The sequence below is a fragment of the Cervus elaphus genome, chromosome 9, assembly GCF_910594005.1.
Source record: "Cervus elaphus chromosome 9, mCerEla1.1, whole genome shotgun sequence".
Classification (NCBI taxonomy): domain Eukaryota; kingdom Metazoa; phylum Chordata; class Mammalia; order Artiodactyla; family Cervidae; genus Cervus; species Cervus elaphus.
This window is the reverse complement of record NC_057823.1, coordinates 16,601,459-16,619,818: the sequence shown is the minus strand read 5'-3', so window position 1 is coordinate 16,619,818 and position 18,360 is coordinate 16,601,459. Positions and strand designations below refer to the sequence as shown.

General features: G+C 38.7%; 1 protein-coding gene across 1 annotated transcript; it reads right to left on the bottom strand.

Moving 5' to 3' along the window:
- Positions 1–5,165: 5,165 nt before the first annotated feature.
- LOC122700417 (olfactory receptor 18-like) lies at positions 5,166–6,127 on the bottom strand. The gene has a single exon (XM_043913302.1). It carries the CDS (start codon positions 6,000–6,002, stop codon positions 5,166–5,168), a length of 837 nt encoding a protein of 278 aa, XP_043769237.1. The 5' UTR covers positions 6,003–6,127.
- Positions 6,128–18,360: the final 12,233 nt, after the last annotated feature.

Below are 18,360 nucleotides of genomic sequence, written 5' to 3'. Positions count from 1 at the left end.
AACAAGAAAATGTCAAAGTCAGTCAGGCATCTGCAATAAAGTGCTAATGGTACACAATTAATTAATTTGAAAACACATCAACCTCAGAGTAGATGATAGGAAGGATATGAACATTTATTTATTTACTACCATGTGCATATATTATCTGCTTAATCCACAAGTGCTTTAAGCTGTATGTGATTAAAAAGGAGGAATCAGAATGCACCAGAGTAAAAAAATGACTGTTCCATAGGGTTAAAAATTCAGAGGACCTGATGGGGGAAATCAACTTTTCTACCTGAAAAGTACATTAGTTGAAACAATAGACTGATCTATTAAAGTGGTGAATATGATAGTGTACAATTATTGATCCATTAGTAGGTCCAAACATTGTTCTAATAAGTACTTTAGGTTACCTCCTCTCTACCACCTTCTCAGTTAAGAACTTCTTATCACTATTCTACAAATGAGAAAGTTAAACAGAAAGATGTTTTCTTTTATACTCAAGGTAACAGTTTGCAAAATCAGATAACTTATGAATTCCAAGATGCTCACTTAACATTACCTTCATTATCAGGAGGAGATGAGGATGGTGGCATAGGAGAACCCTGAACACAGTTCCCCATGGAACACATAAAAAATACATTTATATGCGGAGATATTCTTACCAAAAACAAACTGGAAACTTCACAAACACACTTCTAACTTAAAAGCTTTTGAACAGTGCAGGAAACTATAAACAAGGTAAAAAGACAACCCTTGGAATGGGAGAAAATAATAGCAAAAGAGATAACTGACAAAGGATTAATCTCCAAAATATACAAATAGTTCATTCAGCTCAATACCAGAAAAACAACCCAATCAAAAAGTGGGCAGAAGACCTAAACAGACATTTCTCCAAAGAAGATATATAGATTGCTAATAAACACATGAAAAGATGTTCAATATTGCTCATTATTAGAGAAATGCAAATCAATATTACAATGAGGTATCACCTCACACCAGTCAGAATGGCCATCATCAAAAAAATCTACAAACAATAAATACTGGAGAGAGTGTGGAGAAAAGGGAACCCTCTTGCACTGTTGATGGGAAAGCAAATTGATACAGTCACTATAGAGAACAGTATGGAGATTTCTTAAAAAATTAGGAATAAAACTACCATATGACCCAACAATCGCACTATTGGGCATATACCCTGAGGAAATCAAAATGAAAAAGATCCATGTACCCCAATGTTCATCTCAGCACTATTTGCAATAGTTAGGACATGGAAGTAACCTAGATGTCCATCAACAGATGAGTGGATAAAGAAGTTCTGGTACATATATACAATAGAATATTACTCAGCCTTAAAAGGGAATACATTTGAGTCAGTGCTAGCTAATGAGATGGATGAACCTAGAGCCTATTATATAGAGTGTAGTAAGTAAAAAAAAAGAAAAACAAATATTGTATATTAACACATATATATGGAATCTAGAAATATGGTACTGATGAACCCATCTGCAGGGCAGCAGTGGAGACACAGATATAGAGAACAGACATGTGGACATGGGGGGAAGGAGAAGGGTGGATGAACTGAAACAGTAACATTAAAACATCTACACTACCATATGTAAAATTAGATAGCCAGTGGAAATTTGCTGTATCATGCACGGAGCTCAAATCTGGTGCTCTGTGACAACCTAGAGAGGTGGGATGGGATAGGAGGTGGGAGGGAGGTTCAAGAGAGAGGGGACGTACATATACCTATGACTGATTTATGTTAATATATGTCACAAACCAGCAAAATATTGTAAAGCAATTATCCTCCAATTAAAAATAAATACATTTAAAGAACAATCAAAAACAATGTTTTGTGCCAAGAAAAAAAAAATGAAACATACTTCTGAAGAAAAAAGAATTTAAAGAAATACCCACATGGAGTTGGGTAGAAAGGTGGGAGAAGTGTTCAAGTTGGGATCTGTGTCTTTAGGATGTGACACAGAAGAGAAGGAGGGTGATATAACACAGGCTGGGGTATCCTTCCTGGGGAGTGAGGGGTTTGAACCACATGTTGGGCACCCAAGCCTGGGGTCTGATATTGAGAAGTGAAATCTTCACCTCACACCTGTTAGAGTGGCTATTATAAAAAAGACAAAAGTTAACAAATGCTGGCAAATATATCAGAAAAAGGAATCCTCATGCACTGTTGACGGGAATGTGCAGCCACTACCAACAACAGAGTGGAGTTCCTCAAAAGTCTTAAATAGAACTATCGCATGATACAGCGACCCTACACCTACCTGCGTGTATGTCCAAAGAGCAAAAAATGGAAACAACCTAGTGTCCATGGATGAATTAAGAATAACGAAAATGTGATAGATATTCAGCACATACAATGGAATATTATTCAGCCACAAGAAAGCAGAAAACTCTGCTATTCATTACAATATGGATGAAATTTAGGGGCATTATAGTTAAAGAAATAAGTCAGACAAGGGAAGACATGGAATGTATGGTTTCCCTTGTTTGTGGAATCTGAATTACTGAACTCATAGAAACAGAGTTTATTTACTCCCATTTGATCAATTTTGAATGTTGTGGTAAAACATTTCATGAATGTTGTAGTACATCTAGATTAGTATTCCGGTGTGTACTTTCAATTATAATATCTTCAGACTTAAATTTCCCATAATTATTTGATGTGAGGATTTAATAAGAAAATAAGAGGTAATAAATTTAATAGAACATAAAGTGGAAATTAAACTACACAAACACATACACATATACACTCAAAGCGGGATTACTTTGATTTTTTCCAAGATTCTTTGACTATCACTTTGTTGTTGTTCAGTTGCTAAGTCGTTTCCGACTCCTTGTGACCCCATGAACTGCAGAAAACCAGGCTTCCCTGTTCTTCACTATCATCCAGAGGTCACTCAAACTCATGTCGTCTGCATAAGTGGATATACTGATATACTATTTTAGTAATTTTTAATGAGTGCTATCTCTTCCCAAAATCTAATAGGAATTTATCCTTTCTCAAGTGTATTTTTTCTTTAATATCAAAGTTACTCATCAATGGAGCTTGTGGTGATCTTCTTAAGTGGTAAAAGGCAGAGTAAATTAAACTAGTTTTGCACAATATTACTTTCAGATGGCCAGTACTACCACTACAAAACAATGTGTGACATATCTATGAAGTGATGGATAGTCATCTTGTAGAACTCAACAGGAACCCTAAGACTCAAGTTATTGTGGCAGAAAGCCATGATATTCAAATGAAGTTCTAACCAGGGTGTTTCTAGTATTAATAAAAGGAAAAAAATTCCCCTTTGCTGACAACTGGGCTATTTGCACTCTTAAGTAATGTGAAAAAAGATAAACTCATTGTGAAGACTTGGGTGACTCAGTGTACCTTGGGCATCATTGGAATCACACAGCAATTGAAATACGACATTGCCAACCTATTTTCCAGGTGCATACCCCAAACTAAGACACATTTTTTTACAACCTTTCTTCCCTGTGCACATTTTGCATCAATTGCAGATGCCTCAAAATACACTTTTTTAAAACAATCGATACTGATTTTTAAAAAATATTTTGCTGTGTCACCTTTTAGTCAGGTCTTAGTAGTAGCACTTGGGTTCTCTAGTTGTGGCACAGGGGCTTACTTGCCCTGTGGCACGTGGGAATCTCAGATCCCTGACCAGGGATTGAACCTGTGTCTCCTGCATTGGAAGGCAGGTTCCCAACCACAGGACCACCTGGGAAGACCCCAAAATATACTTTTATACTCATGCTACAATATCAGTTGGGGTTCAGTCAAGAAAAGAGAAGCCAATTAGTCATTTTAATAAAGAGAATTTAATACAGAAAGTCGGCTATAGAGATATTGAAATACTGAAAATTTAAAAACAGTAAAGCAGTAACATAGCTATCATAAGTGAAGGAAGACTTGATTTGAGGGGCATAAAGGGAACAGTTTAGCTTTTAGGGCAAATAGAACTTTACTGACCACTGTTGAATATATGCAAAATGGACAAAGATGAAAAATACTGATTTCAAGAGCCCCACCCCATAGCAAAGCCTAGCTGTGTGATGTAGAGAAGCTAAGTGAAGAAAACAATCAGAAATAACATGGTAAACACATTGCCTATTACTACATCAGGGTCTTCATAGCTTCCCCTCTGAGCTCTGTTCTCTTCTGGATGTTCAGCATTTGTTCATGAGCAGTTAGGACCCAAGGTATACAGGTCACCTTTGAATGAAAGATCTGATTTGCACTGGTAGTTTTCAACCATGGCCATATACCGGAACCACTTGAGTGCTTTTAAAATTCCTTATGCTCAGACCACACCCGAGTCTAATTAAATCAGAATATCTGATGGTGGTTAGACCCAGTGAACACTATTTTAAAGTTCCCAGATGATATCAGTAAAACCCAAGGCTGAGAAGCAGTGACACAAATACTCACATATAACCTAGGTAAACAGATTTGAAAAGTAGAATTTAGTGTGGAAAATGCACAAGAGCTGTGTAAAACTTATACATTTTCAATATATTAAAAGGGAATTATTCATCTTTCAAGGATGCTTGGGCCACCAAAGATAATCTATATAATCTTCGTAGATGTAGTAAGATTCAGTCAAGGCAGTAATGGACTCACAGACAGAAAGAACAGACTTGTGGACACAGTAGGGGAAGGAGAGGGTGGGGTGAATTGAGAGTAGCATGGAAATATATGCATGACCATAGGGAAAAGAGATACCAAGTGGGAATTTGTTATGTGACACAGGGAGTTCAGCCCAGTGCTCTGTGACAACCTAGAGGGGTGGGATGGGCTAGGAGATGGGAGTGGGGTTCAGGGGGAGGGGACATATGTATACCTATGCCTGATTCATGTTGATGTATGCCAGAGGCCAACACAATATTGTAAAGCAATTACCTCCCAATTTAAAAAAAAAAAAAGAAAAAAAAATTCAGTCAAGGAATGATTTTGATGCACAAGAATCCTAGAAATCTCACCCATCACATTAAAGACATAAAAGAAAAGTAATATTTAAATATGAGGTTAAGCAAAAGGAGAAGTAAAGCCATGAGAGCTACAAAAAGTGATGTATGAGAGAGGTAGACTTTTCAGGTCTAAATTTAATTTTGCTACATTTTGCAACTTACCCTCCAAATGGATAACACAGGTACTAAGTGTAGAACATTTTGCTGAGAAACCTCCGCATGGCCCTTTTGATGTCCTTGTTCCTGAGACTGTATATGAAGGGGTTCAGCATGGGAGTGAGCACAGTGTACATCACTGAGGCCACTGCAAACTTCCTAGAAGGTTGTGAGATGGCTGAACTGAGATACACATCAATGCCTGTTATGTAAAATAAACAAACAACTGCCATGTGAGAACCACAGGTGGAGAAGGCTTTATTCATGCCACCTGATGAGGGGACTCTCAGAACAGAGGAGAGAATTTTACAGTAAGAGAAAAAGATCCCCGAGACAGGAAGAAAACCAAAGACGGCACCAGCAGTATACATGATTACGTTATTGGTCAAAGTGTCACAACAGGCAAGCTTGAGGAGTTGAGAAGGGTGACAGAAGATATTAGAAATTTCTACATCTTTGAAGCAGGTGAGTTGTAATGCAATCCAGTTGTGCAGCTGTGACTCCAAAAGACTAACAAAAAAAGACACCAAAACTAAGAGGCAACAGAGGCGTGGGCTCATGATGGCCATGTAGTGCAGTGGATGACAGATGGCCACAAACCGGTCATAAGCCATTGCAGTGAGAAGAGTACCATCCATACATCCAAAAAGGAGAAAAATAGACATCTGTGTCAGGCAGCCTTCATAGGAGATGACTCTGCTGTGAGTTTGGATGTCCACAATCATCTTGGGGACTGTGGTGGAGACCAAACCAATGTCAGCCAAGGACAGGTTGGAGAGGAAGAAGTACATGGGGGTGTGGAGGTGGGGGTCAGAGGTGACAGCCAGGATGATGAACAGGTTCCCTAAAATGGTGACCAGGTACATAGACAGGAAGAGGATAAAGAGAAAAGGCTGTAGTTTTGGATCATCTGAGAGGCCCAGGAGGAAGAATTCTGAGACACTGGTTAGATTTCCAGTTCTGTGTAGATTAGACACCTTTGGAAAAAATAAAAGAGGGCTGAAAAAATAGGAATTAAGTAACGGGTGTTGAACACTGTGTCTATATTTTGGATTCAAGCAATTCATTTCTAAGATCATACACCCCAGTTCCTTCAGCAATATTTCTCATTATGACAGTTTCTATCTGCTTAGAACTGTTTCCTCATTGGCTTCTGTGTTATTCACCTATGTCTATAAAGTCTTGCTTTATAAAACTTCATTGAAAGATCAAAGGGAACAAGCACATTAGAGGTAATGCAGGCACATCCATGGTCTCAGTTAAATATAGCTTAATTTTTTTTCACATAATACAGAATGAGAATCTTCCCCCTTTAAGGAAAAATAAAATTTCAATTTAAAGAGACTTAGATATAGTTATATTTTTTTCAAATGCAATTCTATAGAATATTTACAAATCTCTATGGAGAAGGCAATGGCAACCCACTCCAGTATTTTCACCTAGAGGATCCTGTGGACAGAGGAGCCTGGTGGGCTGCTGTCCATGGGGTTGCACAGAGTCGCACATGACTGAAGTGACTTAGCATGCATGCTATGAAACACAGGACTATGTCATCTAGATTCTAAATTAAAGCTGAAGTTCATACTCAGAAAATATTTTATATGCTATTCAAAGTTTTCTCATTCTTTGGTTTCTCTGTCTTCCCTCTTTCATGAAATGAGTGATTACTCAAATATCAGGGTTATGTTTAAAAGTCACTTAATATATACTTCATATCTTTGACTTTGGTGGAATTCAAATTTCAATCAGTATGGTTTAATTAAGTGCACATAATACAGCGTTCGTGGCTATGAAGATGTTATCAGTGTACCAAGGACTGTCAATGATTAAATGGTAACAAAATTTAAGAAACCTACTTGAAATTTTTTATTTTATACAGGCTTATTTGTTTCAATCCAATTGCATCTCAGTAAAATGTCTGATATGTGAGACCACTTTACTTTTTTTGGACCCTATTCTGTACTGGCAGATTAACTATGTCATTGTTTTTCTTTTTTCAGTTTACTGAAGTTGACTGACAAAATTGCACATATTTGGGTTGTGCAATGGGAAATTTCTTAAAAGATGTCCAAAATGATGATTTAATATATGTACACATTGTGAATGGTTACCATAGTCAGGTTAATTAACATATTTGTCACCTTACATAGTTTTTATTTATGTGTGTGTGTTTATAGTAATAGATAAGGAGATCTCTCTTAGCATATTTCAAGAATATAATACAAAATTATTAGCTATAGCCACCAGGCTGTGTACTAGCTCCCCAGAATGTATTCATTTTGTAACTGAAAGTTTGTACCTTTTGAGCAACATCTCCCTACTTTCTCCATCACCATCTCCTCACAACTACAGTTCTAATCTATGGCCCTAAGTGTTTGCTTTTCTTAACTTCCACACATAAGTGAGATCATATGGTATTGACTTTCTATGTCTGGTGTATGTACTTTAATAAGCATAATATTCTCCAGGTCCATCCATGTTGTCACAAATGGCAGGATTTCCTTCTTTTCCTGGCTGAATAATATTTCTTTGGTTACATATACACACATATATACATACCACATTTTCTTTATTCATCTGTCAACAGACACTTCAAGGGTTTCCATGGTTTCACTATTTCAAATAACATCATAATGACATATAAGAGCAGATAATTTCTTCTTTGGCATATATCCTGAAGTGGGGTTGCTGGATCTTATGGTAGTTCTATTTCAATTAGTAAATTTTTAGTTGTTAAGGAACCTCCATTCTCTTTCCTGTAATGACTGTACCAATATTCATTCTCACCAAGCACACACAACAGTTCCCTTATCTCCACATTCTCCATAGCACTTTTCTTTTTTCTTTATAATAAACATCCTAACACATGAAAAGTGGTATTTGATTGGGTTTTTGACTTGAGTTTCCTGGTATGAGCCATGTTGAGCCCATTTTCATGGACCTGGTGGTCTTCCTTTCCTGGTCTAAACCCTCCTATCTATGGTTGATGAGTTTAGCACCTGGGGAAGGTCCCACAACCTGCCTTATGTCTACTAACAGATTTTCATGTGAGTCCTTCCTGATCAAGAGATTGCAATTCTCTTGCTTCTGCTGCCTCAAAGTAATTCAGGTTCATTATTTTGGCATGTCATACTATGATTTAATTGAGAAACATTCAAAATAAATAATATAAACACATCTGGGCAGATTCCTTATCTGTGAATTAGATAATAACTGAATCTTTCTAAGAGGACTATTGGGCTTCCCAGGTGGCTCAGTGGTAAAGAATCCTCCTGTCAATGCAGGAGTTGTGGGTTTGATAGCTGGGTGGAAGATCCCCTGGAGAAGGAAATGGCAACCCAGTCCACTATTCTTGCCTGAGAAATCTCATGGACAGAGAAGCCTGGTGGGCTACAGTCCACGGGGTTGCATAGAGCTGGACACCACCTTAGTAAGCAAACAGCAGCAGCAGCAGCATGGATTATATGATAGACGAGTTCAAAGTCTTTCCTGTCGCAGGGCACCAGAGCATGGAATGAGAGGAAATTTTAAAATATGTCTCTGCAAGTGCAATAAAATGTACTGTCCCCATATTTTCTGACTCCTTTTCCCCCCTATACTTATAAAAACTTCTGAAATGATTTTTCAATCATTGAAATCTGCAGGTTAAATGGAAAATAATAGGTCCCATAGAAAGTCCATGACATAAAAACAAATACTATTTTTATTTTGTCTCTAGTCCTGTGGGATATTCTGAAGAGGATGACAACATTGTCATGAATGGTGCACTATGCAAAAGCTGTATTGGCCACACTTTGTTTCTGTGAAAACTGGAAGGGTTTATTCAACACTTAACTAAGTTTTTTTAAATTCTTGGGGCCACTTCTATGCTATCAAGTTATAGGCTCTGGGGAATCAGAAATAAATGACCCTCACTTAGTTCTCTTTATATTTGAAGGATATACTTGTATAAACAAAAATAAAATGTCATGTCAGGGATGATGTTATGGTTTCATAACATCAGATCAACAAATGTTTAAATCTGATGATGTGAGACTTACCATAATCATTATTAGGAACAAAATATCAAAAAGGTATTTTTCACTTTCTTTATGCATCCATCAGGTAGTTATTGAATAGAGGGCAATAATTATTTGTTTAGTCCTAATTCAGAGGGTTTGTATCAATGAGGAGTAAACTCAGTTGATAATCCTAAATCTCACAGATTCTAAGAAATTTCCCCATAACACACTAAGAATTGGTAGAGCTATAGGATTCAAAATTACAGTTTTCTTCTCTGAGTCTTGTGCCTTAAATTTCACTGTTTTCAGACTTACTGAAAGTTTTCAGCAGGAGTACAGAGGTATAACAATAGATATATCTGGGGTATATTATTTTTAACTGTTTTCAGTTTTCTGAAACCAAGATTGTGATATTTATGTCTCTCTTCATGATTGATTCAGTTGATTATAAATACAGAGGAGAAAGTGGATAGATGAAGTGAAATCAAGGAACAGCATCAACAGAGAGATCTACCCTGAAAATTTCAGGTGCCAATTATTTCTTTGACCTTTGCCTGTGATCTCAGACATTCCTCCTAAAGTTGATGCAGCAAGTGCTACCTACTCCCCTCTTCTGTGTCCTCCAGAAAACTCCAAGGGGAATGGCACAATGAGCAGGGAGTCTCTACCAGGGCTGACAGGGAAGTGACAGGACTGGGTGAAAACAGGAAGGCAGCCCAGGTGCCCTGTGTCTGGAATCAGCCTTCCCAGGGTGACTGACTTCCAAAGGTTTTAACATTTTCTAACTCATGACATGATACATGTGACATAAAATGTGCTTCTTGAGGAGCTGCAAAGACGTGTGGAGGAGTGCGCCCCTCAACTGTTGCAGCCCTTCCACCCTGCATTCACCATGTTTCTCCGCACCCTGGTGGGGAGCCAGCCAGCCCAGGCTTCAGGCAGGTGCCAGGACCTGCCCTTCAGCAGCTCCCGTGCCTAGGACCTATGCCTGGCTGCCTCGCCTGCAGCCCACCAGACTCACACATCCCTGGAGGTGAGCCTAGGGCGGGCAGTGGAAAAAAAAATGTTGTCCTTCTTTCCTTTTAATAAAATAATAATAATATGTGCACTTATAATTTGGGAGAGATGGTGCAGATGTAATCAACCAAGAAACACAAAAACATACCCCAGAGCCTGACACTTAGGAAGCCTTGAATAACAGTACCTGATACCTTGGTTAATGTCATCCTACTCAGTATCCCCATGACTGCTTTCATAATGAATTGAAGGGCTCAGGGAAAGGTTACAGAGACCCATTGGCTGCTCGGGTGGGAGGGGTGCCAGCTAGAGTCAGAACCAGTGATGGTGGAAGCAGGACTCTGAGTGAGAGTTCTCACACCCCAACTGGAGCAAAGATCATCAAGCCCACAGGGCTCTAATCCGAAATTTCTATACTGGTGCCCTCCCACCTGTCTATCCCAACTGTTATGTTTGCCTTGTAGTAGAAAAATTTATGTTCCCAACAGTCGTTTCATCCTTCCCTGTCTTACTTACTGGGCTGGGCTGCATCTCTGCTAGAACATGACCAAGGAGCACAGACTCACTGCTCCTCTCCTGCCTGTTGTGTGATGAAGTCTCAGGGTTCCTCCACAGGATGGCTAAGAAGACAGACTCAGGCTGGACCTTCTGATGGGGGTCCAAAGGATGGAGATACAGGAGTGGACTCACAATATTAGAACAGGCAAATTAATGAACTGGAGGCACTGCCAGTTATTCACAATGGTATGACTTCTTGGCTCAATGCTCAAAGCTCGTCATTTGCCAGCTGGTCCATGTTGTTCCAGTCTCTGGAGACTTGTTAATATTAATGCAACAGGAAGAGAAAAGTGAATGTCCTGGGAAGGGTCTAGATCTCTCCTCTTCTCAGGAAGTTGTTCACTTGTACTTGTTGCTTCCTACTTCCAAGTTGTAGGATGATGACATAAAATTCAGACTTCTTTCCCTCAGTTTAATCATGCCACGTGTGATTTTGATATTTTTGTAAATCCATTTTATTAATCATGAAATCTATGTGGTATTATGACTCCTATACCAAAAATGTGATGCACTTTCCATTTTCTCAGTTAATATTTGTCTCTAAGTATAAATTTTTATTTTCATTGTCTTAGTCCTTGCTTTGGATGGCATTTTATACTGTGAAGATTTATACATTTTTATTTCTCTAATTTGAATGAGTCTTGACTTCTAAGTTTTTCTCCAGTGGAATTACATTGCCTTATTAGGAAAATCTTTTTCACTTTTAACAATATTTTATTAGACTGTAGGTGATTTACAATGTTGTGATAGTGTCAGGTGTACAACAAATTGAACCAGTTATACACAAACATGTACCCATTCTGTTTTAGATTCTTCTCCCATATAGATCATTGCAGAACATTGAGTAGAGCTCTCTGTGCTCTACAGTAAGTCCTTATTAGTTATTTATTTTATATATAGTAGTGGGTATATGTCAATTTCAATCTCCCTTTTAACCCACGCCCCCTTACTCCACAGTAATTTCAAGTTTAGTTTCTACATCTGTAACTCTATATCTATTTTGTAGATAAAATTCATTTTACCTTTTTTTTTAGATTTTACATATAAGTTATATCATAATATTTGTCTTTCTCTATCTCACTTCACTGAATATGACAGTCTCTAGGTTCATCCATATTGATGAAAATATTTGACATTATTTCACTGTTTTTGTGGCTGAGAAATATTCCATTATATATATGTGCAATTGCAACATCTGTTTTATCTATTCCTCTGCTGATGGACATTTAGGTTACTCCCATGTCCTGGCTATTGTAAATAGTGTTACAATGAACATTGGGGTGCATGTGTGTTTTTGAATTATGGTTTTCTCCCAATATATGCCCAGGAGTGGGATAGCTGGGTCATATGGTAGTTCTATTTTCACTTTTTAAAGGCACCTCCATACTGTTCTTCATAGTGGCTTATCAGTTTACATTCCTACCAACAGTGCATGAAGGTTCCTTTTTCTCCACATCCTCTCCAGCATTTATTGTCCATAGACTTTTTAATGACAGACATTCTGACTGCTGTGAGGTAATACCTCATTGTAGCTTTGATTTGCATTTCTGAAATTAAAAGACGCTTACTCCTTGGAAGGAAAGTTATGACCAACCTAGATAGCATATTAAAAAGCAGAGACATTACTTTGCCAACAAAGGTCCGTCTGGTCAAGGCTATGGTTTTTCCAGTGGTCATGTATGGATGTGAGAGTTGGACTGTGAAGAAAGCTGAGTGCTGAAAAATAGATGCTTTTGTACTATGGTGTTGGAGAAGACTCTTGAGAGTCCCTTGGACTGCAAGGAGATCCAACCAGTCCATCCTAAAGGAGATCAATCCTGGGTGTTCATTGGAAGGACTGATGCTGAAGCTGAAACTCCAGTATTTGGCCACCTCATGCGAAGAGTTGACTCATTGGAAAAGACCCTGATGCTGGGAGGGATTGGGGGCAGGAGGAGAAGGGGACAACAGAGGATGAGATGACTGGATGGCATCACTGACTCGATGGGCATGAATTTGAGTAAACTCCGGGAGTTGGTGATGGACAGGGAGGCCTGGTGTGCTGCGATTCATGGGATTGCAAAGAGTCGAACATGACTGAGCGACTGAACTGAACTGAACTGAACTGAACTGAATAATTAGTGATGTTGAGCATCTTTTCATGTGTTTGTTGGCCATCTGTATTTTTGGGCTTCCCTCATGGCTTGGTTGGTAAAGAATCTGCCTGCAGTGCAGGAGACCTGGGTTTGATCCCTGGGTTGGGAAGATCCCTTGGAGGAGGAAATGGCAACCCACTCCAGTAGTCTTGCCTGGAAAATCCCATGGACAGAGAAGCCTGGCAGGTTACAGTCCATGGGATCACAAGAGTCGGACACGACCTAGCAACTACACCACCATGTCTTCTTTGGAGAACTGTCTATTTAGGTTCCACCCATATTACTGATTGGGTTTTTTTTTTTTTTTAAAATTTTAATTGAGCTGCATGAGCTGCTTGCATGTTTTGGAGATTAATCCTTTGTCAGTTGCTTCATATGCAAATATCTTCTCCCATTCTGAGGATTGCATTATTGTATTGTTTATGGTTTCCTTTGTTGTGCAAAAGATTAAAGTTTAATTAGGTCCCAATTCTTTAGTTTTGTTTTTAGTTTCACTACTCTGGGTGATGGGTCCAAAAGTGTCTTGCTGTAATATATGTCAAAGAGTGTTCTGCCTTTGTTTTCCTATGAAAGTTTTATAGTGTCCAGCATTACATTTAGGTCTTTAATCCATTTTGAGTTTCTTTTTGTATATGGTGTTAGAAAGTCTTCTAATTTCATTCTTTTGCATGTAGCTGTCCAGTTTTCTCAGCACCACTTATTGAAGAGACTGTCTTTTCCCCATTGCATATTCTTGCCTCCTTTGTCTAAGAAATGTGACCATAGGTGTGTGGGTTTATCACTGGGCTTTCTATCCTATCCCTTTGATGTACAGGTGGTGTTAGTGGTAAAGAACCCACCTGCTAGTGCAGGAGACATAAGAGATCAGGGTTCAATCCCTGGGTTTGGAGGATCCCCTGGAGGAGGGAATGGCAACCCCCTCCAGTATTCTTGCCTGGAGAATCCCATGGACAGAGGAGCCTGGCAGTCTACAGTCCAGACTCCAATAAGTCTACAGTCCAAGACTGCAATAAGTTGGACACGAATGAAGTGACTTAGCACCTGCATGCCATTACCATATGTTTTGATTACTGTAGATTTGTAGTATGATCCGATGTCAGGGAGCCTGATTCTTCTAGCTCTGTTTTTGCTTTCTCAAGATTGCTTTGTCTATTTGGGATCTTTTGTGTTTCCATACAAATTGTAAATTTTTTGCTCCAACTCTAGTAAAATGTCTTTGGTAATTTGATAGGGATTGCATTGAAGCTATAGATTGCTTTGGATAGTATAGTCATTTTCACAATATTGATTCTTCCAATCCAAAAACATTGTATATCTCTCCATTTGTTTGTGTCATCACACATATATTGGTTCTCTGTTATTTATTTATTTATTTTTGATGCACTGTGCAGCATGTGGGATCTAAGTTCCCTGACTAGGAATCGAACCTACACTCCCTTGAAGTCTTAACCATTGGACTGCTTAGGGAAGCCTCCCTAAATGGACTAATTTCTTAAATAGACATTTCTTCCAGGGAGATATACAAATGGCTAACAGGTATATGAAAAGTCACTCAGTATCACTATTCATCAGGGAAATGCAAATCAAAACCACACTGAGATATCACTTCATACCTGTCAGTATGGCTGAAAAAAAAAAAGAAAACAAAATCCAAGACAACAGTGCTGGCAAGGATGTGGGGAAATTGGAACCCTTGTGCATTGTTGGTGTAAATAAAAAAATGTGGCAACCACTGTGGAAAACAGTATGAAGGGTCCTTAGAAAATTAAAAATAGAACTGCTATATGATCTAGCAATTCCATCTCTTAGTATTTAAACCAAAGGAATTGAAATCACGATCTCAAAGAAATAGTAGCATTTCTATGTTCATTGCTGTACTACTCATAATAGCCAAGGTCTGGGAACAACTTAAAGGTCATAGACAGATGGCAGGATAAGGAAATGAGAATACTCTTCAGCTTGAAAAAAGAAGGAAATCTTGTCATTTGCAACAACATGGGTGACTTTAGGATAATATGTCAAGAGAAATAAACTAATCACAGAAAGACAAATACTGCCTAATTGTACCTACATAATTTATCTAACAGAGTCAAATCCACAAGATCATAGAGTAGAGTGGTGGCTGCCAGGGGCCGAGAGGAGGAGCAACTGGAGAGTTGCTAATTAAAGGGCATAAATCTTCAGTCAATTAAAATTAATAAACTCTAGAGATCTGCTCTACAACATTGCACCTACAGTTAACAATAATATATGAACACTTTGAGATTTGTTAAAAGGGCAGATCTCATGCTAAGTATTCCTTTCACAATAAAAAAAGAGTTGTCCTTAGAGACACAAACATTAACTTTCAGTTAACATTTCAGGACATATACCATCAGATTCTTGATATAGAAGACATAATTTTCCCTAAATTTCTTGGTCATTTGAATACATTTGATGATGATAAACTCATATTTTGATATACATTAATTAATTGTTATTGAAGTACGGTTGCTTTACAATGTTGTGTTAGTTTCTAGTGTACAACAGAGTGAATCAGTGATACAGATACATATATCCTTTTTTAAGATTCTCTTCGCATTTAAGTGTTGTGCTAAGTTGCATCAGTCATGTCTGACTCTTTGCGACCCCAGGGACTGTAGCCCGCCAGGCTTCTCTGTCCATGGGGATTCTCCAGGCAAGAATACTGGAGTGGGTTGCCATTTCCTTCTTCAATTTAAATAATATATGTTATTTTAAAAAGTAAGTCTGTGGAAATATAAATTGGTGCAGCAATACTGAGAACAGTATGGATGTTCCTTAGAAAACTAAAAATAAATTTACTATATAATTCTGCAACCCCACTCCTAGGCAAATATCCAGGGATAACTTTAATTCAAAAAGATATATACATACATACAATGTTCTTAGCAGCACTATTTGCAAAAGCCAAGACATGGAAGCAACTTAAGTGTCCGTTGACAGATGTATGGATAAAGAAGATGTGATATACTCAAGGGAATATTGCTCAGCCATAAAGAATGAAATAATGCCATTTGCAGGGACGTGAATGGACATAGAGATAATCATACTAAGCGAAGTTAGTCAGACAGAGAAAAACAAATATCATATGATATCACTTAATGTAGGTTCTCAAAAATGATGCAAGTAAACTTATTTACAAAACAGAAATAGAATCATAGACATAGAAGACAAACTTATGGTTACCAAAGGGAATAATAGCAGTGGGGGTGGAGAGATAAATTAACACTTTGAAACTTACATGTACACACTACTATATAATAAATAAACATCCAAGGACCTACAGTATATAGCACAGGGAACTATATTCAATATCTTGTAATAACCTATAATGGAAAAGAATCTGAAAAAGGGTGTATATATATATATATATATATATATATATATATATATAATATTCATACATATGTGTATATGTATCACTTTGCACTATACTTGAAACTTGATGCTGAAGCTGAAACTCCAATACTTTGGCCACCTCATGCAAAGAGTTGACTCATTGGAAAAGACCCTGATGCTGGGAGGGATTGGGGGCAGGAGGAGAAGGGGACAACAGAGGATGAGATGGCTGGATGGCATCACAAACTCGATGGACGTGAGTTTGAGTAAACTCCGGGAGTTGATGATGGACAGGGAGGCCTGATGTGCTGCGATTCATGGGGTCACAAAGAGTCAGACACAACTGAGAGACTGAACTGAACTGAACTGAACTGATACCTGAAACTAACACATACCCGTAGTGTAAGTCTGAATTTTTCATTAAGGTGTATGAAGCCTGAAAGTCAGAAGGAGAAGTACAGGCAAGATTCCTCCTAAGAAGTGGAAATCCTTAGTCCCTACAAAGTGCTTTTACTTTTCCTATAATCCAGTACAATTAACATCAACAAACCCTCAGAGACTGAGATCACATGGACCAATTTGGCTAATTAGGAGCTCTGTGCATCAACTCTTCAAGCCCACATAACTTCAAATAATCAGCCTGTGCTGTGCAAGCTTTCAGTTTTCAAGTCCTTGTCCAGTTGCATCTGTATATGTGTCTTCTATTCCCAGAGTCATTGTATGCATCAAGGGGTTCATGCCTAACTCTGTCTTTCTGCCAGTTCAGAGAATGAAGCCTGAAGCTTCATCACTCACCAAGAATGGGAAGCGCAGTGGCTTGTCAGTCCTTTGTCATGAGCCAGCATAAAGGCAGTGCAGCACAGTGAGTGCCATTGGAGATACTGGATACAGGAGGGACTGGGGGAGGGTTGTGTCTTGATCATCAGGATAAGAAGCACAGTTGGAGTCGAAGATGGTAGGGCACCATGGGCAGTCAGCTCAGAGGCCCATGGAGTTTATGCTGTTGGTTCTGGTGGGGATTATGGGACTCTTATTTAGATTTCTGTTTTCCTCCCACATGGACTCTAGTGCCCACTGGCATCTATCTCACTGGAGCAGGAAATGAGTCCCTGTAAACCACCCCTAGGGGAATTCCCTTGTGGGCCCAGTGGTTAGATGTCCATATTTCTGCTTCAGGGGCACAGGTTTGATCCCTGCTCATGGTTTCCCTAAGTGGCATGGCATGGCCAAAATAAAAAAACATAAAACAAAAACATACAACTGTCCCTTAAGTATTCTAAAGTGATCAGTGATCAGGAAAGTGATGATGAAAATGAGCAGGGGAATGATGTCAGCTACACCAATTTTGAACTTTGGTACTGTAGATGCCTCTTGAGAGTCCCTTGAACAGCAAGAGATCAAACCAGTCAACCCTAAATGGGATCAACCCTGAATATTCTTTGGAAGGATTGATGCTGAAGCTTAAGCTCCAATACTTTGGCCATGTGATGTGAAGAGCCAACTCCTTGGAAAAGACCCTGATGCTGGGAAAGATTGAAGACAAAAGGAGAACGGGGTGATAGAGTATGAGATGATTGGATGGCTTCATTGACTCAATGGAAATGAGTTTGAGAAAGCTCTGGGAGGTAGTGAAGGACAGGGAAGCCTGGCATGCTGCAGTCCAAGGGGTTGAAAAGAGCTGGACATGACTGAGCGACTGAACAACAAGCTATAGACTTGGTATCATTAACCTTTTTTAAAGATTCCCTGTTGTTGCTTTGTTGCTAAGTTGTGCACAATATAGTTTAAAATCCTATCTGCTCTATTTGCTATCTACAAAAATGGAACAAGTACTTAGTACCTCTGAACCTCCATATTGTTATCTGAGTTGATTCCTGGTTGATAACTGTTCCCAAGTTCAAACTTGCTCTGCTCACCACAGGATAGGCCAATAAAACCTAGACAAGGTGTTGGGGCAAGGAGCGGACTTTATTCATGAGCCAGCTGACAGAGAAGATGGCAGTCTAGTGCCTCAAAATAACCATCTTGCTGGGACCTCAAAACCAGGTTCTTTATGGATCAGAGATAGTGGGGGGCAGGAAGGGGGTGGTGGGAGTGGTGGTGGTGATTGTGGTGAGGGAACAAAGTAAAAAGACTATTCAATCCTTGCAAAT

Coding starts and splice junctions, on each gene's coding strand:
- LOC122700417 (XM_043913302.1), bottom strand. CDS start 6,002: ATGTACCTGGTCACCATTTTAGGGAACCTGTTCATCATCCTGGCTGTC.